At 40.7% G+C, this 26,536-nt stretch overlaps 1 protein-coding gene across 1 annotated transcript in view; it reads left to right on the top strand.

Annotated features, from left to right (window-relative positions):
* Window positions 1-7,607: 7,607 nt before the first annotated feature.
* LOC112219049 (solute carrier organic anion transporter family member 1C1-like) overlaps window positions 7,608-26,536 on the top strand; it is a 32,537-nt gene continuing 13,608 nt past the window's right edge. The window contains exons 1-8 of the mRNA XM_042301850.1: window positions 7,608-7,742; window positions 16,839-16,980; window positions 18,849-18,981; window positions 19,389-19,510; window positions 21,732-21,878; window positions 22,023-22,121; window positions 23,765-24,019; window positions 24,635-24,799. Coding sequence (XP_042157784.1) covers window positions 7,647-7,742; window positions 16,839-16,980; window positions 18,849-18,981; window positions 19,389-19,510; window positions 21,732-21,878; window positions 22,023-22,121; window positions 23,765-24,019; window positions 24,635-24,799 — 1,159 coding nt within the window. The 5' untranslated portion in view covers window positions 7,608-7,646. The remainder of the gene's footprint in view (window positions 7,743-16,838; window positions 16,981-18,848; window positions 18,982-19,388; window positions 19,511-21,731; window positions 21,879-22,022; window positions 22,122-23,764; window positions 24,020-24,634; window positions 24,800-26,536) is intronic.

Below are 26,536 nucleotides of genomic sequence, written 5' to 3'. Positions count from 1 at the left end.
TTGACCAGGCCACAGATAGTAATCCCCCTCTTCAAAGGGGGTGACACTCTAGACCCAAACTGTTACAGACCTATATCTATCCTACCCTGTCTTTCTAAGGTCTTCGAAAGCCAATCACTGACCATTTCGAGTCCCACCGTACCTTCTCCGCTGTGCTTTCCGGTTTCCGAGCTGGTCACGGGTGCACCTCAGCAAAGCTCAAAGTACTAAACTATATCATAACCACCATCAATAAAAGACAGTACTGTGCAGCCGTCTTCATCGACCTGGCCAAGGCTTTCGACTCTGTCAAACACCGTATTCTTGTCAGCAGACTCAACAGCCTTGGTTTCTCAAATGACTGCCTCGCCTGTTTCACCAACTACTTCTCAGACAGAGTTCAGTGTGTCAAAACGGAGGGCCTGTTGTCCGGACCTCTGGCAGTCTCTATGGGGGTACCACACGGTTCAATTTTCAGGCCGACTCTTTTCTCTGTATACATCAATGATGTCGCTCTTGTTGCGGGTGATTCCTTGATCCACCTCTACGCACTGTGTTAACAAACCTCCAAATAAGCTTCAATGCCATAAAACACTCCTTCTGTGGCCTCCAACTGCTCTTAAACGCCAGTAAAACTAAATGCATGCTTTTCAACCGATCGCTGCCCACGCCCGCCCAACTAGCATCACTTCTCTGGACAGTTCTGACTTAGAATATGTGGACAACTACAAATACCTAGGTATCTGGCTAGACTGTAATCTCTCCATCCAGACTCACATTAAGCATCTCCAATCCAAAATTAAATCTAGAATCCGCTTCCTATTTCACAACCAAGACTCCTTCACTCACGCTGCCAAACATACCCTCGTAAAACTGACTATCCTACCGATCCTTGACTTCGGCGATGTCATTTACAAAATAGCCTCCAACACTCTACTCAGGAAACGGAATGCAGTCTATCACAGTGCCATCCGTTTTGTCACCAAAGCCCCATATACCACATACCACTGTGACCTGTATGCTCTCGTTGGCTGGCCCTCGCTACACATTCGTCGCCAGACCCACTGGCTCCAGGTCATCTCTAAGTCTTTGCTAGGTAAAGCTCCACCTTATCTCAGCTCACTGGTCACCATAACAACACCCACCCGTAGCACACACTCCAGCAGGTATATCTCACTGGTCATCCCCAAAACCAACACCTCCTTTTGCCGCCTTTCCTTCCAGTTCTCTGCTGCCAATGACTGGAACGAATTGCAAAAATCGCTGAAGTTGGAGACTTATATCTCCCTCACTAACTTTAAGTATCAGCAATCTGAGCAGCTTACCGATCGTTGCAGCTGTACACAGCCCATCTGTAAATAGCCCATCCAATCTACCTACCTTATCCCCATATTGTTATTATTTACTTTTCTGCTCTTTTGCACACCAGTATCTCTACCTGCACATCATCATCTGCACATCTATCACTCCAGTGTTCATTTGCTAAATTGTAATTACTTCGCTACCATGGCTTATGTATTGCCTTACCTCCTTATGCCATTTCCACACTGTATATAGATTTTTCTATTGTGTTATTGTCTGTACTTTTGTTTATTCCATGTGTAACTCTGTGTTGTTGTTTTTTGTCGCACTGCTTTGCTTTATCTTGGCCAGGTCGCAGTTGTAAATGAGAACTTGTTCTCAACTGGCCTACCTGGTTAAATAAAGGTGAAATAAAAAATTAAGCTATGCTGCCAGTGTGTGGAATATTCACACCATGATAGAAGCAGAATTTTAAAGCCATTGGAATTACCAAGGGTCATTAAGTGTGCCCAATTAGTTTCAATTAGGCTTATTATCAAGATGTGGCATGGGACCATTTCAGGGTTAAACAGCCAGGTAACAGCAGATCCAATATTTTTTTATTTAACTAGACAGGTCAGTTTAGAACTAATTCTTATTTACAATGAAGGCCTACCAGAGAACAGTTAGTTAACTGCCTTGTTCAGGGGCAGAATGACAGATGGTCAGCTCAGGGATTCAATCCAGCAACCTTTCGGGTACTGGCCTAATGCTCGAACCACTGAGCTACCTGCCGCCTAAATAACTATTCCAGGTCCCTAGAATGTCGGGAGATGTCTTTTATATTGGCCACTAGGTACAACGGTGAGCGCTATTCCCATCAAGTAGGCTCGTGGCTTCCTAAGGCGTGCTATGGCTTGCTAAACCACGAGCTCTGGCTCAGAGGATCGCCATTTCAATCCCATTGGTGGGCAATTTAAAAAATCATAATTACATCCCAAACATTAACCCTTACCTTAACCAGTCGGAATTAATGCCTAAACTTAACCTTAAAAACTCGATGTTTGTGGACAAACGTCGAATGTTGCAGTAATACAATGAGATATTGTTGGCCTAACAGGTGCGAGTTTGAATAGTTATTGGCACTGTATATCCCTGCAGGTAGAAGTACTGTGAAACTGTTACAAACTCATATGGTACATATTAGGTACATATTAGGCATGTATAAATATAAACAAGTATAAATATGTTATACTTTACTGTTTTGAATTATAACATGTTTCACATCAACATGTGAACCCGAGAAAAAAAATGATGTTATGGCTTGTTATGTCGCAAAAAAACTGTTAATGAGACGTGATCACCTGCAGCTAAATGAATGATTCACAGTACTTAGAGATGTGCTGATCATCACGTCATCAACCTCTCATCATCACGTTCCACACTCATCATCTGCCATCTAAGACATCTAAGGCTCATCTATTTCTTTCTCTTTCGATGTTTAGGCTATTCCGATTTACCACACATGATATACTTTCCCTGCGTTAGCGGTGATGCTCTATAGCCTAGATTTAATGAACGGCTAAAATAATGACTGGAATTAAGTGTGCTTTTCTATAGTTCTACATAGACGCGCATCACGTGTTTCGGTTCAATTCTCAGCGGTTTCCATGAACTGAACTATAGGCTTCAAATGCTCAGATTGCTCCAATTCTCCGGGTATGTGGTCGCTTGTCAAAGCCGGACTGAAATCCACAACCAAATAATGAAAATTCTGAGAAAATGATTGAGTTGATTATTGAAGAAAGCGATATTGCTATTGGACAATAAAGAATATGGAAAACTGAAAACTGGAAGCAGGGGTTCGTTCGGGCAGGGGTTCTGCTACGAAGAAGTTTCAGAGCGGATATAACGTCGACACGTCAAAGCTCTGCAGCCTCTGAGCTCCTTCAGTTCAGAAAAAAATACTTGGGTAAGTAGGAATCAATTAAATATATTTATTGGCTATGGCAACATATTTAGCCCAAAGCCACAGTCCCTGAGATTTCCAGTGTATGAAAACATTTTTTTTTTAAACGAATAACATATTAGGTTATATAATATTTTATCATGGTGGACTAGGCAAAACAGTCAATTATCTTTAGATCCTTAAAAAAAAATAATAATGACGCTCTCGGCAAATGTCACTGCTTGAGAAATACAGATCACAGACAATGTAGGAAGTGCAGCTTTGCTGTGGCAACAGTTGCATGTGAAAATGTCATTTACTTTGTTTTGTTGTTCTCTCCTTTATGAACGCCATACATACTGTGTGTTTATCCTGACACACAGGGTTTCTCAATGAACAATCTGAAGAAAAAAAACGGCATCATATTCAGTATTTACAATGATTAAATGTGGACACTGGCACATAAGGAGAAATGTGTAGCCTATTGGACATTATTGGACAAAAGTACTGCTGCATCCACAGATTAGTTTAGGTTCACTTGTAGGCCTGACTATTTGGTATTTTTTTGTAAAGGTTATTAGGCAAACAGTCTATAATGTTATTAGCTAAGATATGACCTATCAGATTGTCTATAATCAGAGACCAGAGAGAATCAGAGAAATCAATTAGACACTTGGGTTGCTGAGAGAGAGCGAGAGAGATGGGGAGAGAGAGAGGGAGAGAGAAAGAGAGAGATGGGGAGAGAGAGAGAGATATGGGGGAGAAAGAGAGAATAAGAAAACAATAAGATAATTACTTGACACATTGGAAAGGATAAACAAAAAAGCAAGAGCAAACTAGAATGCGATTTGGCCCTACACAGAGAGTACACAGCGGCATAATACCTGACCACTGTGACTGACCCAAACTTAAGGAAAGCTGACTATGTACAGACTCAGTGATCATAGCCTTGCTATTGAGAGAGGACGCCGAAGGCAGACCTGGCTCTCAAGAGAAGACAGGCTATGTGCACACTGCCCACAAAATGAGGTGGATAACTGAGCTGCACTTCCTAACCTCCTTCGAAATGTATGACCATAGTAGAGACACATATTTTCCTCAGAATACACAGACCCACAAAGAATTAGAAAACAACATTGTGATACTCCCATATTTATTGGGTGAAATATCATTGTGTGCCATCATAGCGGCAATATTTGTGACCTGATGCCACAAGAAAAGGACAATCAGTGAAGAACAAACACCATTGTAAATACAACCCATATTTATGTTTATTTATTTTCACTTTTGTACTTTAACCATTTGTACATCGTTACAACACTATATATAGACATAATATGACATTTGAAATGTCTTTATTCTTTGGGAACTTTTGTGTGTAATGATTACTGTTCATTTTTTTGGTTTATAATTTATTGCACTTGCTTTAGTAATGCCAATAAAGCCCCTTAAATTGGAATAGAGAGAGAGAGAGAGAGAGAGAGAGAGAGAGATAATGAGAGAGAGAGAGAGATAATGAGAGATAATGAGAGAGAGAGATAATGAGAGAGAGAGAGAATGAGAGAGAAAGAGATAATGAGAGAGAAAGAGATAATGAGAGAGAAAGAGATAATGAGAGAGAAAGAGATAATGAGAGAGAAAGAGATAATGAGAGAGAAAGAGATAATGAGAGAGAAAGAGATAATGAGAGAGAAAGAGATAATGAGAGACAGAAAGAAAGAGAGAGAGAGAGACAGAAAGAAAGAGAGAGAGAGAGAGAGAAAGAGAGAAAGAGAGAGAGAGAAAGAGAGAAAGAGAGAGAGAGAGAGAGAGAGAGAGAGAGAGAGAGAGAGAGCTCTCTGTCTTCTGTGTGCATTGTGTAATTCAGTCATAGTGTACCATGTCATTCAGCTAGTTAGTTAAAGTGTGCACGTGGTCTGGACAGGGATCAGAGATGGATGGTCTGTTTTATATCTTGATTGAGATTCATTCATGAAACCAAGTGATGAAAATGTCATTTTATTCACACAATGTGACATAAAAAAAAAACTACGTTGACCCATTCTGTTCAAGAGTTGTCCAATTATTCAACTTTAAACATATTGGTTTCACTAGGCTGTTTGTGCAATTCTTTTGTCAAGATAATCCATCCAATTATCAAATCCAATTACCAAACTTTGGGCAGCAGGTAGCCTAGTGGTTAGAGCGTTGGACTAGTAACCGAAAGGTTGCTAGATCAAATTCCCGAGCTGACAAGGTAAAAATCTGTCATTCTTCCCCTGAACAAGGCAGTTGAGCCACTATTCCTTGGGGGTCATTGAAAATTAGATTTTGTTCTTAACTGACTTGCCTAGTTAAATAAACTAAAGAAACATTCAGCTACATGTATATGTGATTATTATTGAGTCTACATCTTGATTTATCGAGGAAACCATCACTTTGATTTCTGTCAGCCCCCTCGGAAGAATAGATCATGTTTAACATTTGGACGCCCAATGTTGTTATGAATGAACAATTAGGCTATCAAACAATGATAAATCATTGCATAATCAGATGAAACCATAATAAAGGGTTCTGAATTCAAGTAACACGTAAACAGTAGGCTATAGGCCCTTTTAGTGCATGTGGCTATCTGTACTTTCTGTCTGTTTGCTCCAGTTAGAAAACAAAGGGTGCGTTGTTTACCGTGAGAAACCGCTTGTGGCTTACACACATGATGTTTCGTCATCTCTTCTGTTACATGATTCAGTTGTTCAATAAGTTGTTCAGAAAATCCCCCTAAAAATTTATACCTCCAAGTTGCCACTGTCTTTGATATTAGATTGGTTTGGTCAAACTTTGAAAGCTAAAGTAATATGTTAGCGACCTTGTAAACAAACGCAGCGCCATTTTGGTGGAAGTTGTGCTACTGTACCCTTGACTGGAGACAGCGTTTCCGGCAGAGAGAAAAGGGTCATAGGCCTACAACTTGAGGCTTTTCTCATTTGGGCAAAAGTCTGTCCTCCGTCCTCCATCCTCTCTCCTCCGTGACCCAAAAGTCTGTCCTCCATCCTCTCTCCTCCGTGACCCAAAAGTCTGTCCTCCGTCCTCCATCCTCTCTCCTCCGTGACCCCAAAAGTCTGTCCTCCGTCCTCCATCCTCTCTCCTCCGTGACCCAAAAGTCTGTCCTCCATCCTCCATCCTCTCTCCTCCGTGACCCCAAAAGTCTGTCCTCCATCCTCTCTCCTCCGTGACCCAACAGTCTGTCCTCCCATCCTCTCTCCTCCGTGACCCAACAGTCTGTCCACCATCCTCTCTCCTCCGTGACCCAACAGTCTGTCCTCCATCCTCTCTCCTCCGTGACCCCAAAAGTCTGTCCTCCGTCCTCCATCCTCTCTCCTCCGTGACCCAACAGTCTGTCCTCCATCCTCTCTCCTCCGTGACCCAACAGTCTGTCCACCCCGTGTAAATGTCATTTGGCTGATGAAGTGTGAGTCTCATTTCATTTCTCCAGCCTCCATCTAAACAAATGGAAAAGAAAGGCACCATATAATCCCATATTAGATGATGCCTGTAGCCAGTAATTTACTTTCTTTGGAAAAGAATATCTTCCAACAGGTGTGAGTTGAACCAATGACGAAAGACTACAACAGAGAAACTCCTTCACCTGAAGAAACCATTATCTTCCTTCGAAAGATGGAGGTTCCATGACCCAACAGGTCCTCCATCCTCTCTCCTCCGTGACCCAACAGTCTGGTGGACCCAAAAGTCTGTCCTCCGTCCTCCATCCTCTCTCCTCCGTGACCCAAAACCCCATCATCTTCGTGGGATGCGTCCTCCAAGTCCAGTTGTCCACCATCCAGTCTCCGTGACCCAAAAGGTCCACCAGTGACCCAAAAGTCTGTCTCTTCTCAGTCTATCACTCTCCTGTGGAAATTCCATCCTCTCTCCTCCGTGAAAAGTCCCTGTCCTCCATCCCGATCTAGTGACCCAACAGGTTCCATCGTTATTCATATAAACATATTCTTTAAGAGTCTCCACCAAAGTGACCCAGAACTGATCCTCCATCCTCTCTCTGTTCTGTTCTGTTCTGACCCAACAGTCTGTCTGTATTGTTCTGTCTGTATTGTTCTGTCTGTACTGTTCTGTACCCAGAGTTCTCCAGTGACCCAAATTATTCTGTCCCATAAACACTCTTCAAAAAGGGTTTGTGACCCAACAGGGTTCTCTCCTCCGTGACCCAACAGTCTGTCCACCCCGTGTAAATGTCATTTGGCTGATGAAAACACTGTTTAGTCTCCAGGTAAAAACACTGTTTAGTCTAAAACAAATGGAAAAGAAAGTCACCATATAATCCCATATTTTTTAGATGATGGCCAGGTAAAACACTGGAAAAGAATATCTTAGGTGTGAGTTGAACCAGAAAGACTACAACAGAGAAACTCCTTCACCTGAAGAAACCATTATCTTCCTTCGAAAGATGGAGGTTCCATCTAAGGCGAGGTGGACCCCAGACGACGTCTCCTCTACCCCATCATCTTCAGGGATGCAGAAGTCCAGTTGCTCCAGTCTGAAGGTACAGAACTTGTCTCTTCTCATATCACTTCATGGGAAATTAAAACCCTGCACCGATCTAGGATCAGGTTCCCGTTATTCATATAAACCTATTCTTTAAGATCTAAAAGGCAGAACTGTAAAACACTGTTCTTAGTCTCCAGGTAAAACACTGTGTTCTGTACTTAGTTCTAGGACAAATTATTCTGTCGCATAAACACTCTTCAAAAAGGGTTTGTAAAGGGTTCCTCGGCTGTAGGAAAACACTGTTTAGTCTCCAGGTAAAAACACTGTTTAGTCTCCAGGTAAAACACTGTTTAGTCTCCAGGTAAAACACTGTTTAGTCTCCAGGTAAAACACTGTTTAGTCTCCAGGTAAAACACTGTTTAGTCTCCAGGTAAAACACTGTTTAGTCTCCAGGTAAAACACTGTTTAGTCTCCAGGTAAAAACACTGTTTAGTCTTCAGGTAAAAACACTGTTTAGTCTCCAGGTAAAACACTGTTTAGTCTCCAGGTAAAACACTGTTTAGTCTCCAGGTAAAACACTGTTTAGTCTCCAGGTAAAACACAGTTTAGTCTCCAGGTAAAACACTTTTTTTTGTCTTCTCCCTTCCAGGTAGAACCCTTTCACCCACGAAAACACCCCATTTAGTAACGTTTTGGTGAAAAGGTTCTACCTGTAACCCAAAGGGATTCAATTATCAGGACAGTCATTCACCCAAATAACTCTTTATGGCTGGTTATTTTTAATAAGAGTGTAACCACACAGTGGTGATTTTAGCCTGTAAATCTTGGTGGGGCAAACAAATGTGTAATGTGGGATTCATGCCAGCAAAGCTACTACACAGCACAGCACAACACAACACTAAACAATACATTAATTGCACTATAACAGTGACAAATGGTGCCCATCAAACTGTTAGGGCCTACATAAAGCTGTCCCAACAGCAGAGTCTCAACACCTTACCACTGCTACACCTGGTTATCAGCAGAGCCTTGTCTGGCAGCGAAACAGTTCATTCAGCCTCATTTACCGCCTTTAAAAACATATGGCTGACTTGGTTAAACAAATGTGGTTTCTTCTGACAATTGAGATGTACAAACTATGGCATAAGGGGACGACAAACAAATGAGAGGCAATCCATCATTTTGATTAAGATATTAATGAGTGAGCTAGGACGGCCGTACAGCAGTCAATATAACTATTTGTTCAGCACTTTTGAAATGTACAGTGACAGAATTCAGAACATGGGCCATTCTTACAGTATTCTCCCTGTACACTAAGTCAGAACCGCAGGATAAATAAAGGGGGCATATAAGCAGACAATGAAAGCTCTTACAACATTTGATGAATACATTTCTCTAAAACAGGCTATAGGCTACATGTGCACCACCAAGTCAGAACAGTAGTCGAAATTAAGAGCGGAAAAGGGACCTAATTATTAGGGTGAGGCACATGGGCTACTAACAGCTTACTACACAACATACACTTAGTATTACTTTCTTAGCTACAGTATACATTTCTCCCTGGCATAATACATCATTAATGCAGCAGCATACAAGACATTTTTGGACTCACCTTGTTGTGCCGTGCTCACTTGAACAGGAAGGTGGTCCGGCAGTTCTTTGTGGGAAAGTTTTGTCATCAAAGTCTGGCATTATCTGGATTTATGGTGTTTTCAAGACAACTGGGAACCTGGAAAAAAAGCAAGGTTAAATAATGATGTCAGTGATCTTCAGTCGTAGCTCTAGAAAGAGGCCCGAGTTCTCGAGTTGAGTGACTGTTCAAAACGTATTTTCCCCGTCGGAGCTTGTTTTTCCCAAGTTCCCAGTTGTCTTGAACTCACTGAAGTCAGATTTCACAGTTACGAGTTAACAGTTGTTTTGAGCGCGGAACAAATCATGCTTCATTGAAAGCATGGCCAATGTTGAATGTTTATCATTTTAAACTAGGAAAAGAGACCCTTCATCTTTAACTTTGTACCACACAGACACTCCACTCAATAACAAGCCAATGATTGCTTTGCAATGCTTGCAGTTAGCCATTGATTCCTTCCAAACCATTCATTTTTGAATTTGCGAAGATCAACTTGTTTTGTAATGTTTATGTCCAATGGCCGATGAGCAACGATACGTTTTATCTATAATTTATCTATAAAAGGATTTGCCAGTAGATTGTCGACTTGATTCATGATGATGACTGCTAGCTAAGATTTGAAAGTATGATGTTGACATGATCAGTCCAATGAAGGCTACTGTAGATGTAACGTTATTAAACATAATTTTATCAGTGGTCAATGATCTTGAGCCTTCTTGGATGTGCACTTCTAATTTAACTCTATAGCAGCACCCAAGGAGCTTGAATTTTTGAGCTCTACGAATAGACTTGGCGGGGAAGTAGTGTCCCCATAAGTGACAGAACACTGAGCCAATCACGGCGCAACTAGAGAACATTGCCAACACCTACGCTCCGTATTTTCTAGGTTGAAACACCTGCATTTAGGAGCAAAAATGAGACCATGTTTGTATGCGGTTTTATTTGTGTGTGTGTGTGTGTGTGTGTGTGTGTGTGTGTGTGTGTGTGTGTGTGTGTGTGTGTGTGTGAGGGGGGGGGTCATCTGACTGAAAGTAATTTGACTGGCTTACAGGGAACAAACTAGAAGCATCTCTTAGAGGAATCTAGTGGCAGTGTAAGACACTGTGGACTGTATATCATGCTGTAAGACACTGTGGACTGTATATCATGCTGTAAGACACTGTGGACTGTATATCATGCTGTAAGACACTGGACTGTATATCATGCTGTAAGACACTGGACTGTATATCATGCTGTAAGACAGTGTGTATATCATGCTGTAAGACAGTGTGTATATCATGCTGTAAGACAGTGTGTGTGTGTGTGTGCTGTAAGACACTGGACTGTGTATGTGTGCTGTAAGACACTGGACTGTATATCATGCTGTAAGACAGTGTGTGACTGTGTGTCATGCTGTAAGACACTGACTGTATATCATGCTGTAAGACAGTGTGGATGTATATCATGCTGTAAGACACTGTGGACTGTATATGTGCTGTAAGACACTGGACTGTATATCATGCTGTAAGACAGTGACTGTATATCATGCTGTAAGACACTGTGGACTGTATGTGTGCTGTAAGACACTGTGGACAGTGTGTGCTGTAAGTGTGGACTGTGTGTGTGCTGTAAGACAGTGTGTGGACTGTGTATGTGCTGTAAGACACTGACTGTATATCATGCTGTAAGACAGTGTGTGTGTGCTGTGTGTGTGTGTGTGCTGTAAGTGTGTGTGTGTGTGTGTGTGTGTGCTGTAAGACAGACTAATGCTGTAACACAGTGTGTGTGTGTGTGTGTGCTGTAAGACAGTGTGTGTGTGTGTGTGTGCTGTAAGACAGTGTGTGTGTGTGTGTGTGTGTGTGTGCTGTAAGACAGTGTGTGTGTGTGTGTGTGCTGTAAGACAGTGTGTAAGACAGTGTGTAACACAGTGTGTATGCGTGCTGTAAGACAGTGTGTGTGTGTGTGTGTGTGCTGTAAGACAGTGTGTGTGTGTGTGTGTGTGTGTGTGTGCTGTAAGACAGTGTGTGTGTGTGTGTGTGTAACAGAGTGCTGTAAGACAGTGTGTGCTGTAAGTGTGTGTGTGTGTGTGCTGTAAGACAGTGTGTGTGTGTGTGTGTGTGTGTGCTGTAACACAGTGTGTATGCAGTATGTGTATGATAACTGATATATATGCAGTGTGTGCTGTAAGACAGTGTGTAGAGTATGATATACTGATATATATGCAGTGTGTGTGCTGTAAGACAGTGTGTAGTGTATGATATACTGATATATATGCAGTGTGTGCTGTAAGACAGTGTGTAGAGTATGATATACTGATATATATGCAGTGTGTGCTGTAAGACAGTGTGTAGAGTATGATATACTGATATATATGCAGTGTGTGCTGTAAGACAGTGTGTAGAGTATGATATACTGATATATATGCAGTGTGTGCTGTAAGACAGTGTGTAGAGTATGATATACTGTACAATCTTTGGTTTCCCTAATTGATTATTTCAAAACAGAAACTTGACTTGAACGTAGTGAATATCATCGAATAATGGTCATTCAAGGTGTTACACTAAACAAAAATAACATGAAGCTTCTATACTGAACAAAAATATAAATGGTAAATATAAAAATATAAAAAAGGTAAGGACGTGGATCATAAAACCCAGTCATTATCTGATGTGACCACCATTTGCCTCAGGCAGCGCGACACGTCTCCCAAAGGTGATCAGCCTGTACAGCTCTGATGGACATTCCTGCCGTCAGCATGTACATTGAGATATCTGTGGCATTGTGTTGTGTCTCAAAACTGCACATTTTATAGTGGCCTTTTATTTTCCCCAGCACATGGTGCACCTATGTAATGATTATGCTGTTACTCAGCTTCTTGAAATGCTACACCTGTCAGGTGGATGGATTATCTTAGCAAAGGAGAAATGCTCACTATGGGCCCTCAACACTTAGCCCTTAGTGCCCTTTGAACTGCAACCCCCCTCCCTCCCCCATACCCTGCAGGGTATTATAAAGTGGGAAAAAATGTCCTGACCCAGGGCTGCTGTGTGTGTGTGTGTGTGTGTGTGTGTGTGTGTGTGTGAGAGAGAGAGACTGTACAGTAGTTGTCTTGGTATATGATTAGTGCAGCAGATGACGACTTTACTGTACATTAGCTCTAGACAGTGTATAAACAAGCACTGCATCTGTAAAATGAGTGAGGTAGCCCTCAGCAGCAAGTGACTTACTGTAACAGAGTTTAGGGCCTGTCCTTGTCCTGATCTGGGCTCAAACAAGGGACCTTCATGGTCCTGTGTTGCTCAGTTTGCGAGAGCCTGATGCTAGCAACGCCAGGGTGGTGGGTCCAATGGCCACCCATATGAAAAAATGTAAGTTGCTAAAAGCTTCTGCTAAATGGCATATGTTATGTCTAGCAGCATCGTCAACACCAGTGACCCAGAAAAGCCCAGGCGTGTCTTGGGCTACAGTACTTCTAGGTCTTGTGTGATGGACCCTACTACTGCACTGCGCACACAGCTAACTACTTCCCAGTGCCACATCAGCTACAGGGTCATTCCATTAAATTATTCTCTTTTTGTGTATTGTAATTTACTGGAAACATCCATTAATTAAATAATTGTTTCTTCTTTCATGAAGAGCACATATTCAACTTAATAAAAATATATGCTTTCCCATTTCAAGAGGTTAAATGACTATAGTAAGTGCCTATTTTTAAGTACCAGATGAAGTAACAGGGTTGATGATTTCTTCTTAAATCAGCCATACATCTCCTTGTGCCCCCCTAGCCCCAACAGGTTTAAAATCAGCCATAAATCTCCTTGTGCCCCCCTAGCCCCAACAGGTTTTAAATCAGCCATAAATCTCCTTGTGCCCCCTAGCCCCAACAGGTTTTAAATCAGCCATAAATCTCCTTGTGCCCCCTAGCCCCAACAGGTTTTAAATCAGCCAATCATCTCCTTGTGCCCCCTAGCCCCAACAGGTTTTAAATCAGCCATAAATCTCCTTGTGCCCCCTAGCCCCAACAGGTTTTAAATAAGCCATACATCTCCTTGTGCCCCCTAGCCCCAACAGGTTTTAAATCAGCCATACATCTCCTTGTGCCCCCTAGCCCCAACAGGTTTAAAATCAGCCATACATCTCCTTGTGCCCCCTAGCCCCAACAGGTTTAAAATCAGCCATACATCTCCTTGTGCCCCCCTAGCTTGGTGTGTGTAACAGGGAGTAGAAGTTGAATGCAAGCTTTAACCCTCAAAAATTATATTGTAAAAAGAAAAAATATCACCGGTCTGTGGGTAGCAAGGTTGACGTGCTATGCTCGACCAGCTCAGCTTAGATTTTACCTTAAAATTATTCACTAATCACAATTATAATCTTGAGAAATTACTTTGTCAAAGCAACAAAATAACTGTATTTATGATGGTGAAAACGGTACAACGATGGTGAAAACTTGGAGAGATTTTGGTGCACATGTAACGGATGTGAAACGGCTAGCTAGTTAGCGGTGGTGCGCGCTAAATAGCGTTTCAATCAGTGACGTCACTTGCTCTGAGACCTTGAAGTAGTGGTTCCCCTTGCTCTGCAAGGGCCGCGGCTTTTGTGGAGCGATGGGTAACAATGCTTCGTGGGTGACTGTTGTTGATGTGTGCATAGGGTCCCTGGTTCGCACCCGGGTTTTGGCGAGGGGACGGTCTAAAGTTATACTGTTACACACAGACCCACTGGGAAAAAGACTGGTTGAGTTAACGTTGTTACAACGTATGTTGACGTGGAAAATACATTGGTTTTACAAAAAAGTGAATCAACGTAAACTGTCGTTTTGATGTTAATTAAAATATCAAACACAAGATTGTCATTATGTAAAAAAAAAAAAAACATAAACAAACCTTGTATAAAATATGTTGAAATTAGATCCTCTATCAGACAAAAACGTGCATGTATTTTTATCCTCATTTTCAGTATTTTCCTTTAGAACTCTTACAATTGTCAAATCGGTGTTCCATTAAGTATGACACGATTTCATAAAGTAGAAAAGAGATTTAGAAACGTTTAATTTTTTTTACATTATTAAAAGTACAAACAATTAATTTCAAGATTTATGTAAGTGAATGTTACGGTTTTCTAGGTGTGAAGGAGAGTCGGACCAAAATGCAGCGTGTAGATTGTTTATTAAATTATGGATCGCAAACGTAACACGAATCTAAATACAAACACTAAACGTAACGAAAACCGAAACAGCCTATACTTGTGTAACCTAACACATAGACAGGAACAAGGACACTAAGGACAATCACACATGACCAACTCAAAAAATATGGCTGCCTAAATATGGTTCCCAATCAGAGACAACGATAAACACCTGCCTCTGATTGAGAACCACTCCAGACAGCCATAGACATTGCTAGATAACCCCACTAGCTACAATCCCAATACATACACACCAAAACCCCAAGACAAAACACACCACAATACAAAAACCCCATGCCACACCCTGGCCTGACCCAATACATGAAGAAAAACACAAAATACTTAGACCAGGGCGTGACAGTGAAATGTTAATTTATGATGCTGAGGCCTGCTGTGTTCTGGAAGTTAATTTCCTGAGTGTATTACTTTGACCCCAGATCAAGGTAGGGTCATGTGCAAGTATTCTAGCCAGTCACAGGGTTGCCACACAGACATATAACATGAGCTAAATCACAGCTCCTAGGAATTCAGTTTGTGAGATTCAGGAAATCTTTCTCAGGAAGTCTCCCCATGGCCTCCGTCCCACCTGGGTTCAAATACTATTCGAAATCATTTCAAATACTCGATTGAGGCTTGATTGAGCTTGCCTGGTGCACTGGAATTAATAGAATAGATGTATGAGAAAATCCTGCCCATCTGGCACTACCAAAAAGGCTAAAGCAAACGCTCAAGATTATTTTCAAGATTTCCAATCATTTGAATCCAGGTCTGGCCAGTTCTGGCGTAAAACTGCATTTACACAGTCAGCCCAATTCGGATAATTTATTCACTAAATTGTATTTGGACCAATCAGATCAACTCTGAAAAAGATTGGTGAAAATATCTGGGATCGGTCAAATGACCCAATTAGTGGTAAAAATATAATAATTGGGCTTCCTGTGTTAACACAGCCTTGGAGACATAATGTGGGGGACCCCTATACCTTGACAGCAGAACCCAGTACCTTATGTTGTAGCTCCTAAATGTATTCAGCTTAAAGCTGCATCAGATATTTTTCAGAGCTGATCTGATTAGTCAAAAGACCAATTAGCGGGGGGGAAAAGATCAGAATAGGGCTTTCTGTGTAAACACAGCCTCAATGGAAAACAATGGGGCGAGGCGATGATGAGCTATCGTGTTGTTCTGAACTGTGACCCAGTTTGGTGCTGAACGTTTTACAGAAACAAAGGGGCTATTCTATTCTACTGAAGTCCCCTCCTGCCCAACCCACCAAGCCTAATTACTCAGTGATGTAACGACTGTATTCTAAAATCCACCCGCATCATTCGAATTTAGGCTGACTGACTGAGATGGACTAGTGTGAGGAAAATTTTAAATGATCGGTTGTGTGTGTTGGATTTGAAATTAATACATTCATTCAACCAATTTAGACCCATCAGACTAATGGTATCTGAAGTGTTGCTGGATCTGTAAACAGCTTCTCCATTATCTATGTGAATGATTGAATGAATGAATGAATGAATGAATGAATGAATGAATGAATGAATGAATGAACTGGCCTCGTTCCCAGGAAGACTGTTGCTGAAATGTAATTTGTCTCAGGCCGAAATTAGAAAGGTCTTATTGTAAAAAGCTAAGGAATCAACATAAGTTGATGACAACATACTGTATGTCAATGACATTGATGAAAGCATAAATGAATGACATGGAAATCATTTTAAGTGATGTCTCAGTTATGACTTTGCCAGAAACATTTTCCCAGAAGCAGAATCTCTGCATCGCAAGGCCAGTGTCATATCGTCAGCGTTCAGAGAAACACAGTACATCTGAGGTCAAGTTGCTACTGTTGAAAATATTTGAATAGAAATATGAATGATGTATGCCATACTGAACCACTGATTACTCAGATGAGTGTCTTTGTGCTTCTTCTCTGATGGACAGAAATAGAGATGTTCTGGTCTATCTGAGGTGAAGTCTTTGTGTCCAACTCTGCCTTTTGAAGAAAGGATCTCACTGATGACAACACCCCCGATCACTGCAGGGCTATTTTCATCCCGATCAATTTTCATCCCTAACAATGTAGTCCGGAGACTGATGCTGACACTCACCTGTTTCCCATTAACTGTCCTGAGTTATTGCCATGAGGCTGAATATGTCAGAGTCATGAGATTATGACTCATGAGATTGAAGACCTCTTTTAATCCTGTTTTTGTGAAGACTGCCTACGGAGATCAACAACGAGCGAGGACTCGGCATTCTTAGACCAGGCACTTATTAGTCTGATTTTGTTGTAAAATATATATTTTTTATTTTGTTGACCTCTTTTTCTCTCTCTCTTCTTCTTCTCCATCTCTTTAGATGTTCCTGGCTGCCCTGTCCTTTGCCTACTTCTCTAAGGCCTTGTCTGGGAGTTACATGAAAAGTACGATAACCCAGCTGGAGAGGAGATTTGATATCCCAAGTTATTTGATAGGTGTTATTGATGGGAGCTTTGAAATAGGTAAATACTGTACCCAAATACCTACAGTACATGTTTAGTTTGCTTCTCTACCTAGCTATGCGTTCATGTTTCTTATTCTTCTTCCTCCTTCTATTCTTCTTCCTCCTTCTCTTCTTCTTCTTCCTCCTTCTCTTCTTCCTCCTTCTCTTCTTCTTCCTCCTTCTCTTCTTCTTCTTCCTCCTTCTTTTCTTCTTCTTCCTCCTTCTATTCTTCTTCCTCCTTCTCTTCTTCTTCTTCCTCCTTCTCTTCTTCCTCCTTCTCTTCTTCTTCCTCCTTCTCTTCTTCTTCTTCCTCCTTCTTTTCTTCTTCTTCCTCCTTCTCTTCTTCTTCCTCCTTCTCTTCTTCTTCCTCCTTCTCTTCTTCTTCTTCCTCCTTCTCTTCTTCTTCCTCCTTCTTTTCTTCTTCCTCCTTCTCTTCTTCTTCTTCCTCCTTCTCTTCTTCGTCTACCTTCTTCTTCCTCCTTCTCTCCTACCTTCTTCCTCCTTCTCTTCTACCTTCTTCCTCCTTCTCTTCTACCTTCTTCCTCCTTCTCTTCTTCTTCTTCTTCCTCCTTCTCTTCTTCTTCTTCCTTCTCTTCTCTTCTTCTTCTTCTTCCTCCTTCTCTTCCTCCTTCTTTTCTTCTTCTTCCTCCTTCTCTTCTTCTTCTTCCTCCTTCTTCTCTTCTTCTTCTTCTTCCTCCTTCTCTTCTTCTTCTTCCTCCTTCTCTTCTTCTTCTTCCTCCTTCTCTTCTTCTTCTTCCTCCTTCTCTTCTTCTTCTTCCTTCTTCCTTCTCTTCTTCTTCCTCCTTCTCTTTCTTCTTCCTCCTTCTCTTCTTCTTCTTCCTCCTTCTCTTCTTCTTCCTTCCTTCTTCTTCTTCTTCTTCCTTCTTCTTCCTCCTTCTCTTCTTCTTCTTCCTCCTTCTCTTCTTCTTCTTCTTCCTCCTTCTCTTCTTCTTCTTCTTCCTCCTTCTCTTCTTCTTCTTCTTCCTCCTTCTCTTCTTCTTCTTCTTCCTCCTTCTCTTCTTCTTCTTCCTCCTTCTCTTCTTCTTCTACCAACTTAGCTATTCATACTGTATGTTTCACGGAAATGTTAGGGTGCATCAGTTGGATGAGCCACGATTACGTCTTCCCGTGCGTGTCATCGTAGGACCAACACACTATATGCCAATTCACGAGCTTCCCTTTGAGCGAATGTGGCTTTTAAAAAATCAATGGTGGGTGGTGTAATACAACCTCAAAAGCTAATGGAGCTAATACCTCTCTTATGTTCATTCTAGCCCTGTAGTTCTACAAGGCATCAGTGGTGTTGAATGCTGCTACACTAGTGCTCTTATTGTCAGCATATGACCCTGGTCTGTAGTGCCGGTCCCTGGGGTTTCTATGGCGATGTATATTTTCCGTAGGCAATTGCATCAAAAGTAAGGGCTTCTTTGTTAAAGCAGAGATCATATGTCCACATGCTGGATCCTTTGGCTCACTGTGTTAGAGCATATAGGTGATTGATTAACATCAGAGTTGTATTATAACCTAATGAAGACAGCTTGTCTGTCCAAACGTTGGCTATTAAATTATTGCATCTGAGCTCCTAGAGTGTGAGGCTCTCCTTCTTTCAGCGTTTGGTACACTATATGTGCCGTTGTCAATGTTGATAGTTCCGTAAGCACTTTTGGATAAAAGTCTCTGCTAAATGACCATCATAAAGTCATATCAGAATAACATCCTGACGCTCTACATTTTCTCTGGTATAAAAACAGAATCACATCTGTGGTTCAGATGTAAACGTCTCTTGACCAATAGTGTTGTCGTTCTGAAAGTGTGACCCCCTGTAACTGTCAAATGGGCCCAACCATATCTCCTTCCCCACCCCTTCCCCTCATCCCTGTATTGTAGGTAACCTATTGGTGATAGCCTTTGTGAGTTATTTTGGTGCCAAGCTTCACCGACCTAAGATCATAGCGATCGGATGTGTCCTGATGTCGTTTGGGACGTTCCTCATCGCCATGCCTCATTTTATTTTAGGACGGTAAGTAGTAAGACGAGTACACAACTTGTCGTCAGAACATGAGAATGTATTGACCTCTCTGTGTTTTGTAGGGTGGCTCACATTTCAGTTATGTTTTTACAGTGAGATAGTAGTTTAATCTTAAATTTAGGTTAACATGTTGCACAAAGATTTATTGTCACTGACAAAGTAACTGTGCTGTAGACGCTGGGAGTCGAGTAGACGTGACAGTAACATTATCATGACGTGGGTTGGATAACAAATCAAGGGTAGCAATTTGAGTGGCCAATATACTGCTTTCCTTTTTTTTTAAATGAATGTTTAGATTATTTTATTTGTTGAGGAATTACATGTTTAAATCTAATGACACCTAATGGATGCTTTACCCATCGCCTAGCCTAACAGTCACATTGGTATTTTGTACTCAGCTATAAGTTCCAATCGTCAGTTAGAGCGTCCATGAATTCAACCACTACCTTCGGTCCATGTCCAGCAAGCTCGGCTGAGTTCACACAGGCAGGTGACAAGGCCTCTATACTGCCGTCTGTAGGTAAGACATGGTAACTAAACCATATACACAGACATGCAGTACAAATTCAATCCCTACCACCTTGACCCTAACTCTTCACTGTTTGTAGATCTGTAAGATAGAAGAAGTAATATAGTGGGAGCTCCAACACTACACTGCTTATATCTACTCAGACCCTACATATTTTCTAACATTGAAGGGTTAAGACCAATGGGAGGTTGTACGGAAGAAATTCAGACTGGCTGATGTCCAGGATACTAGAACATCGACAGGTTAAGACCAATGGGAGGGGTAAGGAGGGAATTCAGACTGGCTGATGTCCAGGATACTAGAACATCGATAGGTTAGGGCCAATGGGAGGGGTAAGGAGGGAATTCAGACTGGCTGATGTCCAGGATACTAGAACATCAGTAGGTTAGGGCCAATGGGAGGGGTAAGGAGGGAATTCAGACTGGCTGATGTCCAGGATACTAGAACATCGATAGGTTAGGGCCAATGGGAGGGGTAAGGAGGGAATTCAGACTGGCTGATGTCCAGGATACTAGAACATCAGTAGGTTAGGGCCAATGGGAGGGGTAAGGAGGGAATTCAGACTGGCTGATGTCCAGGATACGAGAACATTGATAGGTTAGGGCCAATGGGAGGGGTAGGGAGGGAATTCAGACTGGCTGATGTCCAGGATACTAGAACATTGATAGGTGAAGACCAACGGGAGGGGTAAGGAGGAAATTCAGACTGGCTGTTGTCCAGGATACTAGAACATTGATAGGTTAAGACCAACCGGAGGGGTAAGGAGGGAATTCAGACTGGCTGTTGTCCAGGATACTAGAACATTGATAGGTTAAGACCAACGGGAGGGGTAAGGAGGGAATTCAGACTGGCTGATGTCCAGGATACTAGAACATTGATAGGTTAAGACCAACCGGAGGGGTAAGGAGGGAATTCAGACTGGCTGATGTCCAGGATACTAGAACATTGATAGGTTAAGACCAACGGGAGGGGTAAGGAGGAAATTCAGACTGGCTGATGTCCAGGATACTAGAACATTGATAGGTTAAGACCAACGGGAGGGGTAAGGAGGAAATTCAGACTGGCTGATGTCCAGGATACTAGAACATTGATAGGTTAAGACCAACCGGAGGGGTAAGGAGGGAATTCAGACTGGCTGATGTCCAGGATACTAGAACATTGATAGGTTAAGACCAACGGGAGGGGTAAGGAGGGAATTCAGACTGGCTGATGTCCAGGATACTAGAACATTGATAGGTTAAGACCAACCGGAGGGGTAAGGAGGGAATTCAGACTGGCTGATGTCCAGGATACTAGAACATTGATAGGTTAAGACCAACGGGAGGGGTAAGGAGGAAATTCAGACTGGCTGTTGTCCAGGATACTAGAACATTGATAGGTTAAGACCAACGGGAGGGGTAAGGAGGGAATTCAGACTGGCTGATGTCCAGGATACTAGAACATTGATAGGTTAAGACCAACGGGAGGGGTAAGGAGGGAATTCAGACTGGCTGATGTCCAGGATACTAGAACATTGATAGGTTAAGACCAACGGGAGGGGTAAGGAGGGAATTCAGACTGGCTGATGTCCAGGATACTAGAACATTGATAGGTTAAGACCAACGGGAGGGGTAAGGAGGGAATTCAGACTGGCTGATGTCCAGGATACTAGAACATTGATAGGTTAAGACCAACGGGAGGGGTAAGGAGGAAATTCAGACTGGCTGTTGTCCAGGATACTAGAACATTGATAGGTTAAGACCAACGGGAGGGGTAAGGAGGAAATTCAGACTGGCTGTTGTCCAGGATACTAGAACATTGATAGGTTAAGACCAACGGGAGGGGTAAGGAGGAAATTCAGACTGGCTGTTGTCCAGGATACTAGAACATTGATAGGTTAAGACCAACGGGAGGGGTAAGGAGGGAATTCAGACTGGCTGATGTCCAGGATACTAGAACATTGATAGGTTAAGACCAACGGGAGGGGTAAGGAGGGAATTCAGACTGGCTGTTGTCCAGGATACTAGAACATTGATAGGTTAAGACCAACGGGAGGGATAAGGAGGGAATTCAGACTGGCTGATGTCCAGGATACATTGATAGGTTAAGACCAACGGGAGGAGTAAGGAGGGAATTGTGACCGGCAGTTTTTCATCCATTAAATCATTCAATTCTACTATGACATTGTGGCATCTAATGCTGTATTTAAGCATGTCTTTCTTCTAAATGACAGGCTGTGAGCAAGAGTCCAGTGTGTCTATGTGGATCTATGTGTTCCTGGGTAATGTGTTAAGAGGGATAGGAGAGACTCCTGTACATCCGCTGGGAATCTCCTATATAGACGACTACGCCAGGTCTGAGAATGCAGCCCTTTACATTAGTAAGATAACATGTTTTTTCCGTCTCACAAAAAAAAAAAAAGTATATTCATTATAACTTTCAGAATCATTTGTTTAAAGTAGGATAGGTCATCTATCATGTCGCTAAATTAAGTTTGTGTCTTTTCTATGTTTGAATGTTTCAGGCTGTGTCCAGACCATATCAATCATAGGTCCCGTCTTTGGCTACTTACTAGGATCCTTGTGTGCCAAGATATACGTTGACATAGGATACGTGAACATGGGTGAGTCGATTCAGACAACTACCATATTACTGGTGTCGTATATACAGCCACGGTGGTGTCATTATGTAATGGCATAAATCCAGTTCAGTTCCTATATACTCACGGTGCTGTTACTGCAGACGCTTTTATCCAGAGCAACTTACAGTCACGCGTCTATACTTACAGTCACGCCCCAGCGGGAATCGAACTCACGACCTTTGGTGTTGCAAGCACTATGCTCTATAGCAGGTTTTCCCAGGAAACCCTGGTCCTGCCCCCCCCCCCGGCACTACACAGCTAATTAACCAACTCAGGACCGAGAATAGGAAACCCTGGTCCGCCCCCCGGCACTACGCAGCTAATTAACCAACTCAGGACTGAGAATAGGAAACCCTGGATTGTTCTCTGTTCACATACTTATATATAGTATATTATATTATATTATATTATAGTTATAGTATATTATAGTTTACATACTGATTTATAGTATATTATATTATATTATAGTTATAGTATATTATAGTTTACATACTGATTTATAGTATATTATATTATAGTTATAGTATATTATAGTTTACATACTGATTTATAGTATATTATATTATAGTTATAGTATATTACAGTTTACATACTGATTTATAGTATATTATATTATAGTATAGTTATAGTATATTATAGTTTACATACTGATTTATAGTATATTATATTATATTATAGTTATAGTATATTATAGTATATTATATTATAGTTATAGTATATTATAGTTTACATACTGATTTATAGTATATTATATTATATTATAGTATATTATAGTTTACATACTGATTTATAGTATATTATAGTATATTATATTATAGTTATAGTATATTATAGTTTACATACTGATTTATAGTATATTATATTATATTATAGTATATTATATTATATTATAGTATATTATATTATATTATATTATAGTTATAGTTATAGTATATTATAGTTTACATACTGATTTATAGTATATTATATTATATTATAGTATATATATATTATATTATAGTATATTATATTATATTATATTATATTATAGTTATAGTTATAGTATATTATAGTTTACATACTGATTTATAGTATATTATATTATATTATAGTATATTATATTATATTGTATTATATTATATTATAGTTATAGTTATAGTATATTATAGTTTACATACTGATTTATAGTATATTATATTATAGTATATTATAGTATATTATATTATAGTTATAGTATATTATATTATAGTTATAGTTATAGTATATTATAGTTTACATACTGATTTATAGTATATTATATTATATTATAGTATATTATATTATATTATATTATATTATAGTTATAGTATATTATAGTTTACATACTGATTTATAGTATAGTATATTATATTATAGTTATAGTATATTATATTATATTATAGTTATAGTATATTATATTATATTATATTATATTATAGTTATAGTATAGTATATTATATTATATTATATTATATTATAGTTATAGTATATTATATTATATTATAGTATATTATATTATATTATAGTTATAGTATATTACAGTTTACATACTGATTTAACTGAATCCTAAATGGCTTTGAGCCCAACCCTGTTGGTTATATGATCCTGCTACACCTGTCCTTCTCCAGAGACTATCACCATCACCCCAGGCGATGCCCGCTGGGTGGGGGCGTGGTGGCTGGGGTACCTCATAGCCGGGGCTATCACCCTCATGTCTGCTGTACCCTTCTGGTTCCTGCCCAAGTCGCTGCCTATTCCCGTGGATAAGCAACTTAATGCCAACTTCACCCCAGAACAGACCCGGTTCATCAAGGACTCTCCCTCAGCCATGGAACATAAGTTTAGACCAGAGGAACCGGCCAACTTCCATCAAATGGCTAAAGGTACCTTAATATCCCCTGGCCTGGCTTTTGAGAAGACCCATAACAACATACAGTACAGGCCTAATGATCAGATGAGTGTATACTTCAGGCAGGGTAAAATTAGGTTAGGGATACAGTTGGGGAGGATCTACTACACTCTTAAACATAAAAACGTGTTCCGGAAGGTTACTTTGGCTGTGCCCATAGGAGAACCCTTATGTTCTAGGTAGAACCCTTTTGGGTTCCGTGTAGAACCCAAAAGTGGAAAGGGTTCTACCTGGAATCCAAAAAGGGTTCTTCAAAGGGCTCTCCTATGGGCACAGCCAAAGAAACCTAGGTTCTAGATAAAACACATTTTTCTAAGAGGGCTCTACTTCAGAGGGCTCAGAGAGTACACTCTGGACTATCTGAGCCCTTTGAAGAAGTAGATATGGTCGTCTCCAATAGCATTATTCATTCTCTTTCCATCTGTATGTCAATGCAGTTTTATACGGAGGTGAATGGTACATTATCTATTTTTTTACCTTTATTTAACAAGGCAAGTCAGTTAAGAACAAATTTTTATTTAAAATGACGGCCAAACCCGGACGAAACAAGGAACAATAATCGCTGTTGTTTGTTGTTGTATTTTCACAGAATTTGTTCCAACATTGAAGAGCCTACTGGGAAGTCCAGTCTATATAACCTACCTCTGCGTGACTATTATTCAATTCAACTCTCTCATCGGCATGGTAACCTACAAGCCCAAATACATTGAGCAACATTACGGAAAGTCAGCATCAAAAGCCAACTTCCTAATGGGTGAGTGTTGCATCGTTTTATGATCATGTGTTTAATGGGTCTTTAAAATCATCAAAAATAACATTGCTAATATTGTGTAATGGTGTAATATTTTTTTTTTCAGTTAGCTGGTTTTGTCTGGAGAGTTTAATGTTCTGTCTTTCAGCCATATTTCCATGGCAGTATGGTTCTTTCGTACAAAAACAACAGACAGCTGCTCGAAAGATAGCTCTGACTTCTCTGTAATAAACACTGACATGAGAAGACGGACTCTGACTTCTCTGTAATAAACACTGACATGAGAAGACGGACTCTGACTTCTCTGTAATAAACACTAACTTTGAGAAGACGGACTCTGACTTCTCTGTAATAAACACTAACATGAGAAGACGGACTCTGACTTCTCTGTAATAAACACTGACATGAGAAGACGGACTCTGACTTCTCTGTAATAAACACTAACTTTGAGAAGACGGACTCTGACTTCTCTGTAATAAACACTAACATGAGAAGACGGACTCTGACTTCTCTGTAATAAACACTGACATGAGAAGACGGACTCTGACTTCTCTGTAATAAACACTAACTATGAGAAGACGGACTCTGACTTCTCTGTAATAAACACTAACATGAGAAGACGGACTCTGACTTCTCTGTAATAAACACTAACTTGAGAAGACGGACTCTGACTTCTCTGTAATAAACACTAACATGAGAAGACGGACTCTGACTTCTCTAAACACTGACAAGACGGACTCTGACTTCTCTGTAATAAACACTGACATGAGAAGACGGACTCTGACTTCTCTGTAATAAACACTGACATGAGAAGACGGACTCTGACTTCTCTGTAATAAACACTAACATGAGAAGACGGACTCTGACTTCTCTGTAATAAACACTGACATGAGAAGACGGACTCTGACTTCTCTGTAATAAACACTGACATGAGAAGACGGACTCTGACTTCTCTGTAATAAACACTGACATGAGAAGACGGACTCTGACTTCTCTGTAATAAACACTGACATGAGAAGACGGACTCTGACTTCTCTGTAATAAACACTGACATGAGAAGACGGACTCTGACTTCTCTGTAATAAACACTGACATGAGAAGACGGACTCTGACTTCTCTGTAATAAACACTAACATGAGAAGACGGACTCTGACTTCTCTGTAATAAACACTAACATGAGAAGACGGACTCTGACTTCTCTGTAATAAACACTGACATGAGAAGACGGACTCTGACTTCTCTGTAATAAACACTGACATGATGAGACGGGACTCGATAAAAGCGAGATAGACTTGAAATTAATAGAAAATAATATTGAATAATGTAAATAATAAATAGCCGGTCTTGATATTAAATTATATTCAAGTTAAATTATATTTAAAGTGCTGTTGATGACCACATAATAATAATAATAATAATATGCTTTTTTCTGTACTCAATTAGAGAAGAGTGGTTTAGTAGGGAGTGGAGAGGAGGTTGGGGGCTCAGCCTGAAATACATTCAGCATTCCCCCTGTCCTTTCAACCATCAAAGACAGTTTCATCTCTCGTGACCACTACACATGAAATATGGATGAACGACTTTGATATGAATAAGGCTATTCCTTCCTTTGATCTCTACTGGGAAGAAGGATTGCGCTTGATACAGTCGCATCTCTGCCTCACTGTAAAACCCAGTGAGTGATTCCCAATACAGTTTCCTCCCCCTCTGTAAGAACCTGGGTCCTTTCTCAATTCGTCT

The sequence above is a fragment of the Oncorhynchus tshawytscha genome, linkage group LG19 (genome assembly GCF_018296145.1).
Source record: "Oncorhynchus tshawytscha isolate Ot180627B linkage group LG19, Otsh_v2.0, whole genome shotgun sequence".
Lineage (NCBI taxonomy): Eukaryota > Metazoa > Chordata > Actinopteri > Salmoniformes > Salmonidae > Oncorhynchus > Oncorhynchus tshawytscha.
The sequence above is the reverse complement of the archived record's forward strand: the minus strand, read 5'-3'. Positions and strand labels throughout refer to the sequence as shown.